This window comes from Lissotriton vulgaris, chromosome 4_1 (assembly GCF_964263255.1).
Source record: "Lissotriton vulgaris chromosome 4_1, aLisVul1.2, whole genome shotgun sequence".
NCBI lineage: Eukaryota > Metazoa > Chordata > Amphibia > Caudata > Salamandridae > Lissotriton > Lissotriton vulgaris.
This window is the reverse complement of record NC_141691.1, coordinates 1,941,485,925-1,941,501,310: the sequence shown is the minus strand read 5'-3', so window position 1 is coordinate 1,941,501,310 and position 15,386 is coordinate 1,941,485,925. Positions and strand designations below refer to the sequence as shown.

Genomic DNA, 15,386 nt, shown 5'->3' with positions numbered 1-15,386 from the left:
GATACGTGGTGTCTGAATGAGGGTGAGGTGTGCGGAGTGGAGGCAAATGATGCCACAAAATGTCTAGCAGATGTACATTGGTAGAAGGCAATCTTTTCATGCATTGGAGTGCAGCATAAAGTGAGTTTCAGATACCTTATACTAAGGTAATACTAACCCCCACCAGGAGCTATCATTGTTTCCAGCTCAGTCTCCCAACAAATATTAATAAAATCAAGGAAAGGGAACATTCTACCCACAGACAACACTCAATGCAGCAGAACACTCAGCAGGGGTTACACACAATACTACAAGAGTCATCAAGGCAACATTCTAGAATGCTTATTGTTGGCCATTGTTAGTGATGCAGGACTGCACAAAGAGGATTATTTTGTTCTGTATTGAATAACATGTTTAAGTACATAGCAGCAAGTGGTGTATAATTCCCTAAATGTGTGTAATTTATCTAGGGCATTTATGACAATTGATCTGTGTCAATCGATAAGCTAATTTCCAATTGGGAACGCATTACCTGAGATGTGTCTTTGTTCTGAGCTGTTGCAGAAAAAGTCAGGGACAGAATAACCATAATTTTGTTATGTTTAACACATATCTTTTCTGTTTGTTTACGCAAATTGAGTATTAATTTGAAAACCGTATGTTAAAGTCCTTCTTGATTACATTGTAGGGAGACGATGGTCCACAGGGAGAAGCTGGACTCAGGGGTGAAAAAGGAGAGAAGGTAAGGTATTTTTGTATTCATGATTTAAATGTAAATGCTACATTATGTTGTGACTTGACTGTGGTTGCACCCCCCGCCACAGTGGGTTGTCCCGACGCTCAACGTTCTAAGGTGAGCGCCGCCGGTTCTCAGTCAGTGACGCTTCGCTGGCGGAAGAGAACGGGATCGCTGGTGTTGTGTTATGGCAAATAAACTACAGTGAACCCCATGGTGTCTCTGGCTATTGATTATGACCACAACATTGTTTGGCGACGAGGACGGTCTATGATGAAATCCTTTTCACTGAGTCTCATGATTCAGATGTAAGGAGGAAACACAGGCCCAAAGCAGGATTCATCATTGGAGAGAAGAGCGTTGAGATTATGGTTGGATTCAGGGTCACTGTACACTATTATTCCAAAAAGAATCTTCAAGCAGGAGTGGCCCAACAGGAAGCTGATGCCCATAGACATAAATCCTTGCGGGTATCAGGGTGAACAAATAGACATTTTAGGGCACATGGCAACAGATATTTTGTTTAAAGGAAGATCTGTGAGGGGAAAGGTGTATGTAGCAGAATCTGGACCCCCCATATTAGGATGGTATGAATGAATGAATGAAATGGCATTTGTAATGCGCAGCTATGCCCAATGGGCGTCAAGGCGCCTAAATCAAATAACAAGCTGTCAGCAGTCAGAAACAGAGCTTACTGGTATGCTTTAATAAAAAGCCAAGTTTTCAATGACTTCCTAAAAAGGTCAAGAGAAGGCAGAGACTTGATCTCCAGGGGGAGTGAATTCCACATCTGGGGTGCCAGAATGGAAAAGGCTTTGCTCCCCCATCTAGCCTTCTTGACTCGTGGGATTACCAGTTGATTGAGCTCACTGGAGCGTAGGCATCTGTTCGGGACATATCTAGTTAGTAGGGATCCGAGGGCGTCAGCCGAACCTGCACTTAAAGCCTTATATGTTAGACAAAGAAGTTTAAACGTGATCCTTGAGGGAATAGGGAGCCAATGGAGATTCTTACTCGCCAAGGTCATAGATGACAACCAAGGCAGGGCAAGGGCGAACCGCGCTGCCGCATTTTGTATGACCTGCAAGCGCTGTAGAAAGCCCTTGTTGGCCCCGGCGTACAGTGAATTACAGTAATCGAGCCTTGAGCCAACAAGGGCGATCACCACCTGTTTCCGTGCCTGTGGGGAAAGATAATGGACAATCCTTTTCAGGGTCCTGATGACGCCCCAACAGGTAGCCACCGTTCTGTTGACCTGAAGCTCCGTAGAGAGCTGGGTGTCAAAGATGACACCAAGGTTCCTGGCAGATTGTGTAGGTGTGGGGCAGATGCCTAAAGAAGGAGGCCACCACTCACCTGACCACATGCCCTGATCTTTTCCAAAGACCAGGACCTCTGTCTTGTCCCCGTTCAACTTTAGGGAGTTAGAAATCATCCACTCTGCAACACGTTGCATGCAGGCCCTAAAGTTTGACGCGGCTTCATTCACAGAGTGGGTCAGGGATACCATAATCTGCGTGTCGTCGGCATACGACACTACCTCCATCCCCTGAGATCTTACTAGTCTTGCAAGGGGGGCCACGTAGATATTGAACAGGGTCGGGCTCAATGCCGACCCCTGTGGCACCCCACATTGCAAAGACTTAGCAGGGGAGAGGTACTCACCTAGCATGACACGCTGCTCTCGTTGATGTAAGAAGGAGCTCAGGAGACTGAGGGCCGGTCCTTCTACCCCTGCCTCCCTTAACCTGGATGTTAAAGTAAGGGGAGACAGGGTGTCGAATGCTGCTGTAAGGTCCAGCAGCACCAGCACGGTGGTTTGACCCACATCAACTTTTCTGCGTATGTTATCCATGACCTTAGTCAAGGCAGACTCCGTGCTATGCAGCTTTCTAAAGCCATGTTGGGACCCGTCCAAGAAACCTGAGGCATCGAGGAAGTTAGAAAGATGAAGGTTCAAGTGGGTCTCCAACATCTTGGCAGGGGCCGGCAGAAGGGAGATGGGTCTGAAGTTCTTCAGTACTCCGGGGTCTAAGGTGGTCTTTTTCAGCAGCGGCTTTACAATGGCTTTCTTCCAAAGTGATGGAAAAATGCCTTGTTCCAAGGCTCCATTCATTACTTCCAACATCGGAGGAAGAATGTATCATCAATTTGATCTCCACATCAAAATTTACCCACATGGTATTGAGCAGGTTATGGTAGTGGATGACCTCTCAGTAGGAGACATCTTGGAAGGAGGTAAAGGTGTATTCAGAGAACAACTAGGCAACCTTGATAGTTACATGCACAAAATAAAGCTCAAACCCAATGCTGTCCCTGTACAACACAAATTGAAAAAGGTCGCCATTGCAGTGAGGGGGGAGGTGAAGGTGATGTTGGATGAGATGCTGTCCAGTGGAGTCATAGAGCCTATTGAATGTTCCTCATGGATTTCCCCGGTCGTGATTTCACAGAAAGATGATGGCAGTCTACGCTTCTGTGTGGACCTCAGAAGCTTGAACCAGAATGTTATTCCTGACACGTTTCCCCTGCCCAATATAAACGAAATGATGGTTTTGCTTAAAGGGGCGAAGTACTTTTCAAAGCTTGATCTTCGTCACGCCTACCACCAAATACGTTTGCACGAATCTTCCAAACACTTGACAGCTTTCATCACCAACAAGGGCATATTTCAATTCACCAGGATGGCCTTTGGGTTATGTTCAGCTGCAAGTGTATTTCAACGGATGGTCACAGAGGTTTTCAAAGGTGTGAAGAATGTAATCTATTTTCAAGATGACATTTTATTGTTTGGTGAGAGTGTGAGTGACCACAATGCTGCCGTAAAGAATGCCCTTGCGAGAATTCTAGAATCTGGTTTGACATTGCGCAGGGAGAAATGCTCATTTTTAGCAACAGAGGTGGAATATCTAGGGTATTCCATCTCATCAGAGGGCGTGAAACCTAAGAGAGATCTTTTGGCTTCCATAAAGTTGGCTCCTGTTCCCATACATAAAGACCAGGTACGCTCATTCATTGGGCTTATTGAGTACTACTCGAAGTTCGTGAAGAACTTTGCAAGCAAAACAGAACCACTCAAGGTGCTCTTGAGAAAAGGTGTCAAATACAGTTGGGGGGATGAACAAGAGAAATGCTTTAATGAAATCAAATTTGAGATATGCAATGCTGGCATTCTAGTTCCGTCTGATGTACAGGAGAAGACCATCATCACAGTTGATGCGAGTGACACCCGCTTAGGAGCGGTGTTGTCACAAAGTGACGGAAATAGCGAAAAAACAGTAGCTTTTTCATCCCGCACTTTGACTACTACAGAAAGATGCTATTCTGTAATAGAAAAAGAGACCTTGGCAGCTGCTTGGGGTGTAGAGTATTTCAGAATGTATGTGTGGGGGCGTAGATTAAAACTTCGCACTGACCACAAGCCCTTGTTGAACAAACTCTCTCCAGGAGGAACAGGAAAGGGGTCAGCCAGGCTAGCAAGGTTAGCCTCAAGATTACAGGAGTACAACTTTGATCTGGAGTTCATATCGGGCTGGGCCAACGTTCAGGCTGATTGCATGTCACGTTTGTCTTTGAAATGAGAGGATGTGGACAAAACAGTAGTGTCTAAGAAGGAGTGCGAAGGAGCTTTCTCATGTGTGGATGACGTAGTTCTGTGGAGTTGTGGCGCGGTCAGAAAGAAAGAGTGGGCAGAGGCCATGTCGCATGATGAGGTTTTGAGGAATGTCAAGATTCTCATCTCTAAAGGCAGACGTAGGGAAAGTACCATGCCAATCAGTGTCCGATCCTATAATGCAGTCATTGATGAGTTATCCATTGTTGGTGATCAGATCATCATGCGTGAGGATAAGTTAATTCCCCCTATTGATGTTCGGAAAAAACTCTTTGACTTGGCTAATGAAGGGCATCTGGGCCAAACTATAACAAAGAAAAGGCTGAAACACGAGTTCTGGTGGCCTGGAATGGATGGTGATGTGGTTAGGTGGGTGGAGAGGTGCAGTGAATGCTATGTATCTGAAAAACGGCTTAAAGTGGGACCCCAATCGACCCCTAGTTCCATCCAGGATCCAGGTGTGGTGTGGCATAGTATATGCCTTGATTTTATTGGACCTATGCCTGGTGTCCACCCCAGCAAGAGATTTGGTCTAGTAGTTATGAATGTTCATACTCAATGGCTCATTGCTTATCTTCTTCCTGAGATAACTACACGCATTACTATTAACCATGGGCGGAAAATCCGTTTCGCTTGCGGATTTTCGGTAAATTCGCAATCCGCGAGATTCGCGAATCTCCCGCAAAATCCGCAAATCCGGGAGCAGCGGATTTTGCTCGCACTGTTCGCACTGTTCGCGTGAGTTCGCGCCCCGCGAATAAGTGCAAAATTGCAGAAATACGATCTTAGCAAAACTGAAAGTAACTACTTACCAGGTTCAAAAGTTCAGGCTCATCATTAGTAGCCATTTCCTGTAGTGCTTCCTGAGGGGCCCCTCCAGAGTTCAGTTGCCAGTTGAAACTATTATGTGACCCTGCTCTGAACCTCAGAATAGTTACTCATATGCCACAAAGGTCCTGAATTACAGCTAAGGGAGACAAGCAGGAGCCAGGCTGGAAGTTCAAATCCATTAATCAGCCCCTAATGCATTATTGTCAGTTGGGGCAGGGCAGGTGTTGTAACTAATTTTGCAACAATGAAAGCACTTAGCAAGTGCAAAAGATCACTAATCAGGAAGCACTAAGGAAGCAGGTGCCAGCTAAAAAAATATTCTGTGACACATTAATCAGCCCCAAATTAATTCAGGTCACTTGAGGCAGGAAAGGTGTGCTTGCGTTGCCACAATAATGTACACTGACTGGACAACCAGAGGGTGCTGTGATGAAACAGAGGGTGGCATGGGTGGGCCAGAGGGTGGCATGAGTAGTCAGAGAGTGGCAGTGGTGACAGAGAGTGGCAGTGATGAAGAAGAGTGTCCCAAACAGGCTGGACATGTAGAAACAACAAGTTCGCGAAACTTGCGACCCGACAGGTAAGTTCGCAATTTGCGACATTGTAAAAAACCCTCGCGAACTGGCAGAAACCCGCGCAAACACAAAAAAAAAAAAAATCCGCAAATTCGCGGATTTTGCGGATTGCGAGTTCGCAAATCCGCAAAATTCGCGAACGCGAGATTCGCAAAATTCGCCCATGCTTAATTACTATCAAAGTTTTGCGAACGATTTTTAGGAGGAAGGTTATCCCTCGGTCCTTATCACGGACAACGGGACCTAATTATCTTCCAACGAGATGAGGGGATTCCTGAGTGAGTGTGGTATAAAACATGTGTTCACCACTTTATATAACCCACAATCCAATGGGATTGTAGAGAGAGCCAATCGCATGATCAAGGGCGCCATAAGTCTGGCACTCGCAAATATTCTTGACATTGAAAGAACTCTTAATGAGTTAGTGTGGGCTTATCGCACAACAGAAAATTCCACTACTGGTGTGGTTCCCTTTGTAACTGGTTAAGTGCGTTACCGAGTGCGTAACCGCATCCTTGTAATAGGGCACACCTTTGGGTTCGTCAATTACTGACAGACTCCGTGGATTTTTGAAGAAAAAATCGTAAAAAATTTTTTTGATTAAAGTTTTTCATTGTTGTTCACATCGAATTTTTATCCATGTTTAACCATATAAATTCATTGGGATTGAAACTCCACGTTGTTATATAACACAAATGCTCCGATGCATTTCGGGCTGGAATAGCCCTTTCTCAAGGAGCGCTGTAAAATGATAATATACGCTTCAGTAAGAAAGTAACCATGACATCAAAAAATCACATATAAGTATACATAACATTTTCTTTGACTACGTTCAAATAAGTAAACATGCTAGCGTGAAACCCATGTATGTGTTGGAAAGTCACCTTATAAACCAGGGGGGTGGAATTGGAACGGGGGATCAGGGTATGAGTGAAGTGGAAAGGAAAAAGAATCTTACGTCACTTGCGGTCGATGGTTAAGTAGGATACCTATTGGGAAAATAAAGAAATTGGTGAGGGTCCCCGACTTACTTGTAAAGGTTATTGCGCTATCATAGCGCTTCTGGTAAACTCCGTTGTCCAAAACGGTAACCGGAATTAGATGCGGAGTATTCCGCGTAAAGGGCTTCTGGTTTAGCGTAGCTACAATGAGTCATGTGACGCAGTCACGTGACTCAGTGGGTGACATCGAAAAAGGACTAGTGGTGATTATGGAATGGGAGTTGCCATGTTGGAATGCGTAAAGACGCCGCTCTCGCCATTTCGGCTTGAAACGCTCACCAATTTCTTTATTTTCCCAATAGGTATCCTACTTAACCGTCGACCGCAAGTGACGTAAGATTCTTTTTCCTTTCCACTTCACTCGTACCCTGATCCCCCGTTCCAACTCCACTCCCCTGGTTTATAAGGTGACTTTCCAACACATACATGGGTTTCACACTAGCATGTTTACTTATTTGAACGTAGTCAAAGAAAATGTTATGTATACATATATGTGATTTTTTGATGTCGTGGTTACTTTCTTACTGAAGCGTATATTATCATTTTACAGCGCTCCTTGAGAAAGGGCTATTCCAGCCCGAAATGCATCGGAGCATTTGTGTTATATAACAATGTGGAGTTTCAATCCCAATGAATTTATATGGATAAAAAAACGATGTGAACAACAATGAAAAACTTTAATAAAAAAAAATTTTAAAGATTTTTTCTTCAAAAATCCACGGAGTCTGTCAGTAATTGACGAACCCAAAGGTGTGCCCTATTACAAGGATGCGTTTACGCACTCTGTAACGCACTTAACCAGTTATTAGCATTCTGGCGTATGGGACGGATACGTCACTTGTTGGAGCACCCTCAAAATCAATGAACTCTCAAATTTCACCAAACAAAAACTAGTTCTATCAAATCTACGCAGTGCGCCTGACCCTTCACTCAGTGGTTCCCTTTGTAGCCATGCGGGGCAGGAAACCAACCTCAAAACTGGTGCCTCCATGGATCCGAGATTTGATTGAAGGAAAGAATGGCGGTGAGTGTGATGTGAGCATTCCCGTGCATGATTCCAGGAAGGTTCAAGAAAAGGGAAAAAACTGGTCTAACATTCTGGTTGAAGATTGCATCAAAGTCCGGTCTGGACGTTGGGTCAGAGGTATGCGTAAGTTTCTTGGACCATTCAAGGTGAAGGAAGTGCATCCCTTCTATGTGGTATTGGAGAATGGAGATACATGGAACTTGTGTAGAGTGGCAAAGTACAGCTCTGGAGAACATTCTTCTGAAACCTTTAATAGAAACGCAATCACCAAAGATACATGCTCAGGGTACATGCTAGCTCAGGATCGCCAATTGCTTGACAGTGCCCGCACAGGTACAGAGGTGAGGGCACCAGGCCCTGGAGGGGATAACTTGGGCACTGATCAAAGGGCAACCAACTCAAGTGATGTGTCTCAGAACCTTCATGGGGCCCAAGCCCATCAGAGACCCTTACGGATCAGGAGACTTCCTCCACATTTGAATGATTTCCTTGCTGGCTGAATTGTTGTTTAGTTCCCTGCTCCCGTCTCCTATTAATTCTGTACTTTCATTGTTTACCACTCAATTCCCTACCTGCGTGTAGAGGAAAGGGGGGTATGTTGTGACTTGACTGTGGTCGCACCCCGCGCCACAGTGGAATGTCCCGACGCTCAACGTTCTAAGGTGAGCGCCACCGGTTCTTGGTCAGTGACGCATCGCTGGCGGAAGAGAACGGGCACGCTGGTGTTGTGTTATGGCAAATAAACTACAGTGAACCCCATGGTGTCTCCGGCTATTGATTATGACCACAACACATTAGCAACTGCTTTTTGAATCTATACATTCATTTTAAGGTTTATTTTCAGTTTTTATATCACCTCAAAGGGTAAACAATCTTAATATTTAAAATGAGATAGCACAACTTTAATGAAGAACAGAAACTTCACATTGAACGTTGCAGGAGTAAATCACGCTGTTTAAAAAAGTCAGAATGCTACCATAAAGCAGAGAAGACACATACTATAAAACACACTTTGAAGCACTCAGGTCTCAATATGTCTGCCTTTCCTCAAGTTTCATTGCATCCCTCTCAATCAGGAAACAAGCACAAACTATTGGTATGGAAATAGTTCTTGTTTTACTTTAGTATTTCTAAGCGACATAGCATAATTGTGCAAGAATGGGAACCTAGAATAATGTCATATATGCTCAAAGGCATCTAACAACCCCTGACCAATGCAGCCCTTTTCCTGGTCATCAGTGTGGGTGATGATGTTGAGATGCTATGTTGTAAAAGAAGCATAAGAAAACAGCTAACATGAAACCATGTTCATGACAGGCCATTAAAAATAAAAGCATCCATTGTAATGTGAAGTAGAGAAGTAATGTGCCATCGATTACCCGCACCGAAACTCGGTGTAATACACTTTTTTGATTTTCGAATTAAAGTAGAAGGAACATTTTGCTGGCAAATGCAAAATATTGGTAGTATTGGTTTAATGAATTCTAAGAACAGTATCATAATATTATCAGAAATGCAGTTATAGTGCATATGTGATTTTTTTATATCAAGAAGGACATTCTCAAAGATTTGCAACAATCACAGGGCCATATTATCAAGAAAGGGCGATACATTATCGCCGCTTTTACGCCCTTGTGAATTCCCATAGAAGCCCAGGTTCTGGTGTTAACCTGGGCTTTTATGGGAATTCACAAGGGCATATTATCAAGCCCATTATCGCCGCTTTAGCGGCAGTTTCCTGCCGATAAAAATGGTGATAATGTATCGCCCTTTTTTGATAATATGGCCCGCAGTTCTTAATTTCTTGCTTTAGGACTATTCATGGTAATGTTTATAGAAGTTTAAGGTACCGAATAATTCCATCGGTACAGTGAATATTCGGAAATGTGCTTGGGTTCCCTTTCAGAAGCGATGTAACCTGGCATTTCGGGCTGGACTGTCCCCATTGGAGCAGGGCCGAGGCTTATTTGTATATGACTGGTTTCTGTCTCAAGTGACAAAGAAGCGATGGATTGGAATGCACCCGAGAACTTATTAGTGGCTGAGATTTACTCAAGTATTTCACCGTCAATCTCTTGTTTTCCTCATAATCCAAAGAAATGTCACATTTGACAGCTAAAAAGGGTTATCTACCAACCAAAACTCACCAACCTCAACCAAGATCCCTATTATTCTGGGTATGGCAATATTGGTCTTAAGATGCCAGTGATCACAATAATGATCATTCCACTGACAAACCAACAGTAACAAAAAACACAATCTGATGACATCTGGTGAGATCTGCATATCGATGATTGACCTGGTGGACAATCCTCAGACTCGAAATGAGGTTAACCTACGTGACCACCACTATGCAAGCTGAATGTATCCCTGATCACAGCCAGGTTGATTGGAGCTCCATGTGCCTTCAAGTGCAAGTCATATTATGTGGTCCTGAAAGGTGCGTGACAGAACACCACCACCTTTTCTCTCCTTACGAGGGTTGTGCAAATCCCCCTGTGATAGGGATAGCAAATGAGTAAAACACTTGAATTCTGTACTGACAGTGACATACAGAAATGGGTGATCTTAATCACATTTTGCAATTTGTCAAACATTTTTTATTCACCCCCAAAACTGAAGACACTCAGATTTGCCTTAAAATTTTAGAACAGTCTAATTCACTGAAACAAAACAACAGAATGATTAAAACACATCATGCTTTGAATAAAAGAGAAACATTGGTGCCTGGATTACTATGCTTGATCTCTGTGGATAGAACCAATTTTGGATGCTGCTTCTGCAATATACAAGCTTTGATGGAAGCAGCCCCACCCCCTTCAGAGAAGTAGTACATCTTGATGGGAAACATCATTTACCCTACAGTCTTTACAATGACCAGCCTTTACAACGAGGTTGGTACCCCGCAAGCAACGTTACCACGTGTTACTTTAGCATGCAAGTCAGTACAATGACTTGCTGTAGGAAACGTTTTTTTGGACTGGTGTTGGATTTTTAAGTCCAACACCTTCCCTACTGTTGCGTAGACTGGAGTTGGAATGGAAATATATACTATTCCAAAGTCCAGCGCCTCCTAAAGCAAGTTGTTGTAATCACTAGCGTGCTAAAATAACACGTGGAAACGTCGAGACAGGCCGCATTGTAAAGGCGTGCAGGGTAAATGCCTGCAGGATTCTGTTATACAACCCATTTTGATGTGTGGTTAATTCACACCTTTCATTCAATCAGCAATTTAAAGCATCCTTAAAAGGCAACTTGTTAGGCCTGGAATTCGTGGCGTGGTTTTCTCTCTAACCTTTTGCCTTCAGACCTCCTGTTTTGTCTGACTTTGTTTTTGCTGACCTTAGGACTCTGCACACTTTACCTCTGTTAACTAGTACTAAAGTTCTAGAGCTCTCGCCTTAAAACATGTTAGATTGGCTTATACCCAATTGGCATATTTCCTTTACTTGTTAGACCCTAGTAAAGTGGCACTACCTGTACCCAGGGCCTGTAATTTAAATAATAATAGTGAGCCTGCAGCACTGATAGTGCCACCCTATTAAGGAGCACTTTAAACATGCTTGAGGCCTGCCATTGCAGCCTGTGTGTGCAGTTTCTAAACTGCTATTTAGACCTTGCATAATAAACTTTTTGCCAGGCTCAAACCTTCCTTTTTAATACATATAAGTCACCCGTGAAGTAGGGCCTGGACAGCCGAAAGGGAAGTTTGCAGTGTATTTAAAAAGTTGAACATGTACTTTTAAGGTTGACATATCCTGGTAGTGGAAAAACTCTTACATTTGTTTTTCACTACTGAAAGACCTGCCTCTCCCTTAGGATAACATTGGAGTTACCTTATTACATTTTATAAGTGGAATTTTCAAATTGGACCAGGGACCCAGTTCATGCTTGGTGTCTCTGGAATTCTAAGGAAAAATCCTAACTCATGGTTAAGTCAGATTTTAAATTACCATTTGAAAGTATCCCTTTTAGAAAGTTGGCCTTTCCTTGTCTTAGACATATGGGGCCTCCAGCCTGTCTCTGGGTCACATGACTGGGTGTAGTTGACATTAGGGCTTTGTGTATTCCACCTACACAACCACACACAATGGAGAGCTTAGGTGTGGCTGGATGGGCCAAAACTGGCAGGATGGGAGGTAGAAGTTGAACTCAGTACCACTTATGCTTGAATAGGCTGTGTTCTATCTCCACACAAAAGACTGCATACCTCTTGTAGTTAGTCTGGAGCCAGGGTCAGGATGTCAGGGCACCTGTGCACTTCAAAGGCATGCCTATAGAAGCTTCTCCTCACTTCTAGGCACAACTGGGTATAAGTATTGGACCTCAGACACCATCTCTTCAATACGGTTCTCGACACATTGATACTCTGCCTGTAAGAAGGGCTGCTGTGCTGCTGAAAGGTCTGTCACTCAGCTACAGTGTTGCTCTGAAGGACTGCTGGCTTCTGTGCAGACCTGCTGCCCTCTTGCCTCAGTTGGAAGCACTGGATCTACATCTCTTGAACCCAGAAACCAAAGTGACTCCAAGGGCTAGTTAGCTGGCCTCCTGATCTGAAGCCTTAGGAATATAACAGGCTTCCAAAAGCCTGTACTCTGCCATCTGTACATTTACCCTGCCAAGTGGTGACACCTTAGTCCTGGACCCTTGGAAGTGGGCATAAGGTGCTCTGCCAACTTCTGTGGATCTAGTCGAACCAATGCATATCCTGTGATGCACAAACCTAAGCAGAACCTATTCATCCCCACTGCTGCATGGATTGGACCCGTGGCAGCACTGTCGCAGCCCATCAGAACCACCTCCGTGCGACGCATTCTTGGCACAGCCCTTTGTATCTCTTGCCGGCTGTAGCCTCGACAACTATGCTGGACTCCACATTACAGCAATGAAGCTCTTTGGAACCGACACACCACCCCAACTGCATACTGTTACCTCGAGGCCAGACTTCACATCACAAGCCCCATCGACAGGATACTGAACAACGATGCAGGCACTTGCATCACAGCATCGTCGCATCTCAACGCAAGGCATTTCTATGGCTGTGCGACACATCTTTGACGCTGAACCTCACAATGCTCCCCAAACCAGATTTTAAGGTACTCTGTTCAGTGGGCCTAACTGGGTCTCTGTAGCCAGCCCTCACTCTATCACGGTTGGCCTGAAGTTGTGACTTTGTCCGGGACCATTGCGACCAGATATCTACAGTTGGTACTTTGTGCAATTTGAAGCTATTTTTCATAAAATCTTTTAAACTGCATACCTCCGGTTGTACATATTGGAATGTTGTCATTTTGGTCTTGTTTTATTTACTAAAGATCCCATTTTTCAAATTAGGCGTAGAATCGTTTTATATGTGGTGCTTTCACTTTATAACTGTTTGACGTGTTACACACATACTTTACACATTACCTTTAATCTAAGCCTGACTGTTCTGTGCATAGCTACCAGTGGGTTGAGCACAGGTTAGTTTGAGGTTGGCTTGTGCCTTACCCTGACAAGGATTGGGGTTGCTGCTTGATGAGGGCTCACACCACAGTCAACCAACAACCCAATTTCGTACACAACAGCTACATGTTTATGATGGCTAGGAGGCTCTCACACAGTCACATGAATACTAGTTTTAGTCCATCTATACTGTTACAAAATACTCTCCATGAGACATCAATGAAGGACATACAAAAATCTCAGAGGATACAGTTGCTCTGCCAGGAAAAGGAAGAACAAATCCATGCTCATCTGCTTGAATTAAATCACATTAAAAAATAACTTAACACAATGTCATTGTATAGCCTGAAGCCTAACTTCTTGCCTTAATTAAACAGTAATTATGTATCTTTGTCAGGATAAAGTGCTTATGTTCACAGTATTCCTTGTGGTACATCTGCTTTTCTCACCAGCAAGCAGGCTGATGTTAAAACCACATGGTCAAAGTAACTTTTTAAATTAACTATTTTACCCTCACCAGCCTCTGAAATATATCTTATTTACAGAGTTTTATATGTAGAACCTCATTTACAAGTGAGAAAATAACAAATTAGAATTCCAATAAATATGTGCTTGCTATAAACTTCAAATCATGTTTGTGTAAGGTTCCCCTCCACCCCATCAACGTTCAATGAAGATTTCAAAACATGGAGAGATTTGTCCTATAGCTGGCTAAGAGGAACATTTCAAATGACTATCATCAAATTTGCAAATGAACCAAATCCTACAAAAACTAAAGCTTGCTAACGATTTGGATGCATTAGAAGTTTGAATAAAGCACTTTAGATCATGATTAGACCCATGGGTGGCCATGGAACAAGGATCACTGTTCCAGGAAGTTATCTATCCGGGATGATGAAATATGAACTTGTGAGTAGTACATACAGTTTTTGTCAGATGGATATATTAGACTCCATACATCTGCCAAGGAATGGTAACTTATGACATCATGTGTGAATGCTCTGTCAGCAGCATTACACCTATTGAGGGATCCTGTCGTACCTGTGAGAGGGTCATGGGTAATATAATATTCCAATCCTTCCCTCCATGGTTCATGTCTTTCTAAATAGACTGGATTGTTGTACCAGCAATGAGGCTTTGCTGTTGTCAGGGGCGGTCTTGGATTGCTGTCTTTATTTTCAAAAAGATCTAGCTGCCGTCTAAATCAGACCATATCCAGTGTGGGAAAGTTTAACATCCAAGAATTTTCTCCCTGCATTCCATAGACTGTCTATGCTTGGCTGGTTGTCTCTGGGCCAGAGCAAGAACCTCTGTTAGAAATTGGGTTTCTGGTTGGCAGAGATATGCACTCCTAGTCAGGGTAAGTCAAACACACAGCATAGATTAACCTGTGCTTGCCCTCTGGTTGCTTGGCACAGAGCTGTCAGGCTTAACTTAAGAGGCAATATGTAAAGTATTTGTGCAACACTTCAAACAGTACCTCAGTGAAAACACCACAAAAAACTCCACACCAGTTTATAAAAATAAATTATGATTTTAGAATTAAAACAACAACATTTCCAATGGTTCTGTTGCGTCAGTTCCAATGGCGATGTGCTGGTTCCAAGTGCGATGCACAGGTCCTGTTCCTGGAATAGCGGTGATGTGTTGATTCTGCTCATGCAGCAGAGGATGTGGCATTTCCACTGGAGCAAACATCTCGATCCACTCCAAATGGATCAGGCATAAGTGCAGGGTGTAAGACTTAGCTCACCCTGAGTCATAGAACAGGAGGCAAGCCAGCATGCCCTTTGAGATCACTCTGGGTTCAAGTATGGTAGTCCAATTCTTTCTCAACAGGGCAGAGGGTAGCAGGCAGCAGGGAAGCACAGCAGAAAAGGAGGTCTTCCAGAGCAGCAGTATAGCAGATTGTCAGTCCTTATAGCAGTACAACAATCCTACCTCCTTGCAGAGTTCTTCACAGGTCCAGTATTGTCTCATTTGGTGGTGTCAGAGACCCAGTACTTGCTCTTGGTTGTACGTTGGAAGTGCAGGTGACTTCAAAGGGGGATTCTAAAGTGCACAGAGGTCCTCCCTCCCAGGACTGGCTCTAGACTCACTACTGGGGGCTAAGCAGCCCTTTGTGTGGGGACAGGACACAGCGTCTTAAGGTGTAAGTGTCAGCTCCTCCCTCCTATCC

General features: G+C 43.8%; 1 protein-coding gene across 1 annotated transcript in view; it reads left to right on the top strand.

Annotated features, from left to right (window-relative positions):
* COL22A1 (collagen type XXII alpha 1 chain) overlaps positions 1-15,386 on the top strand; it is a 994,625-nt gene that overhangs the window by 585,985 nt on the left and 393,254 nt on the right. Inside the window, exon 13 of the mRNA XM_086966258.1 lies at positions 668-721. Coding sequence (XP_086822384.1) covers positions 668-721 — 54 coding nt within the window. The remainder of the gene's footprint in view (positions 1-667; positions 722-15,386) is intronic.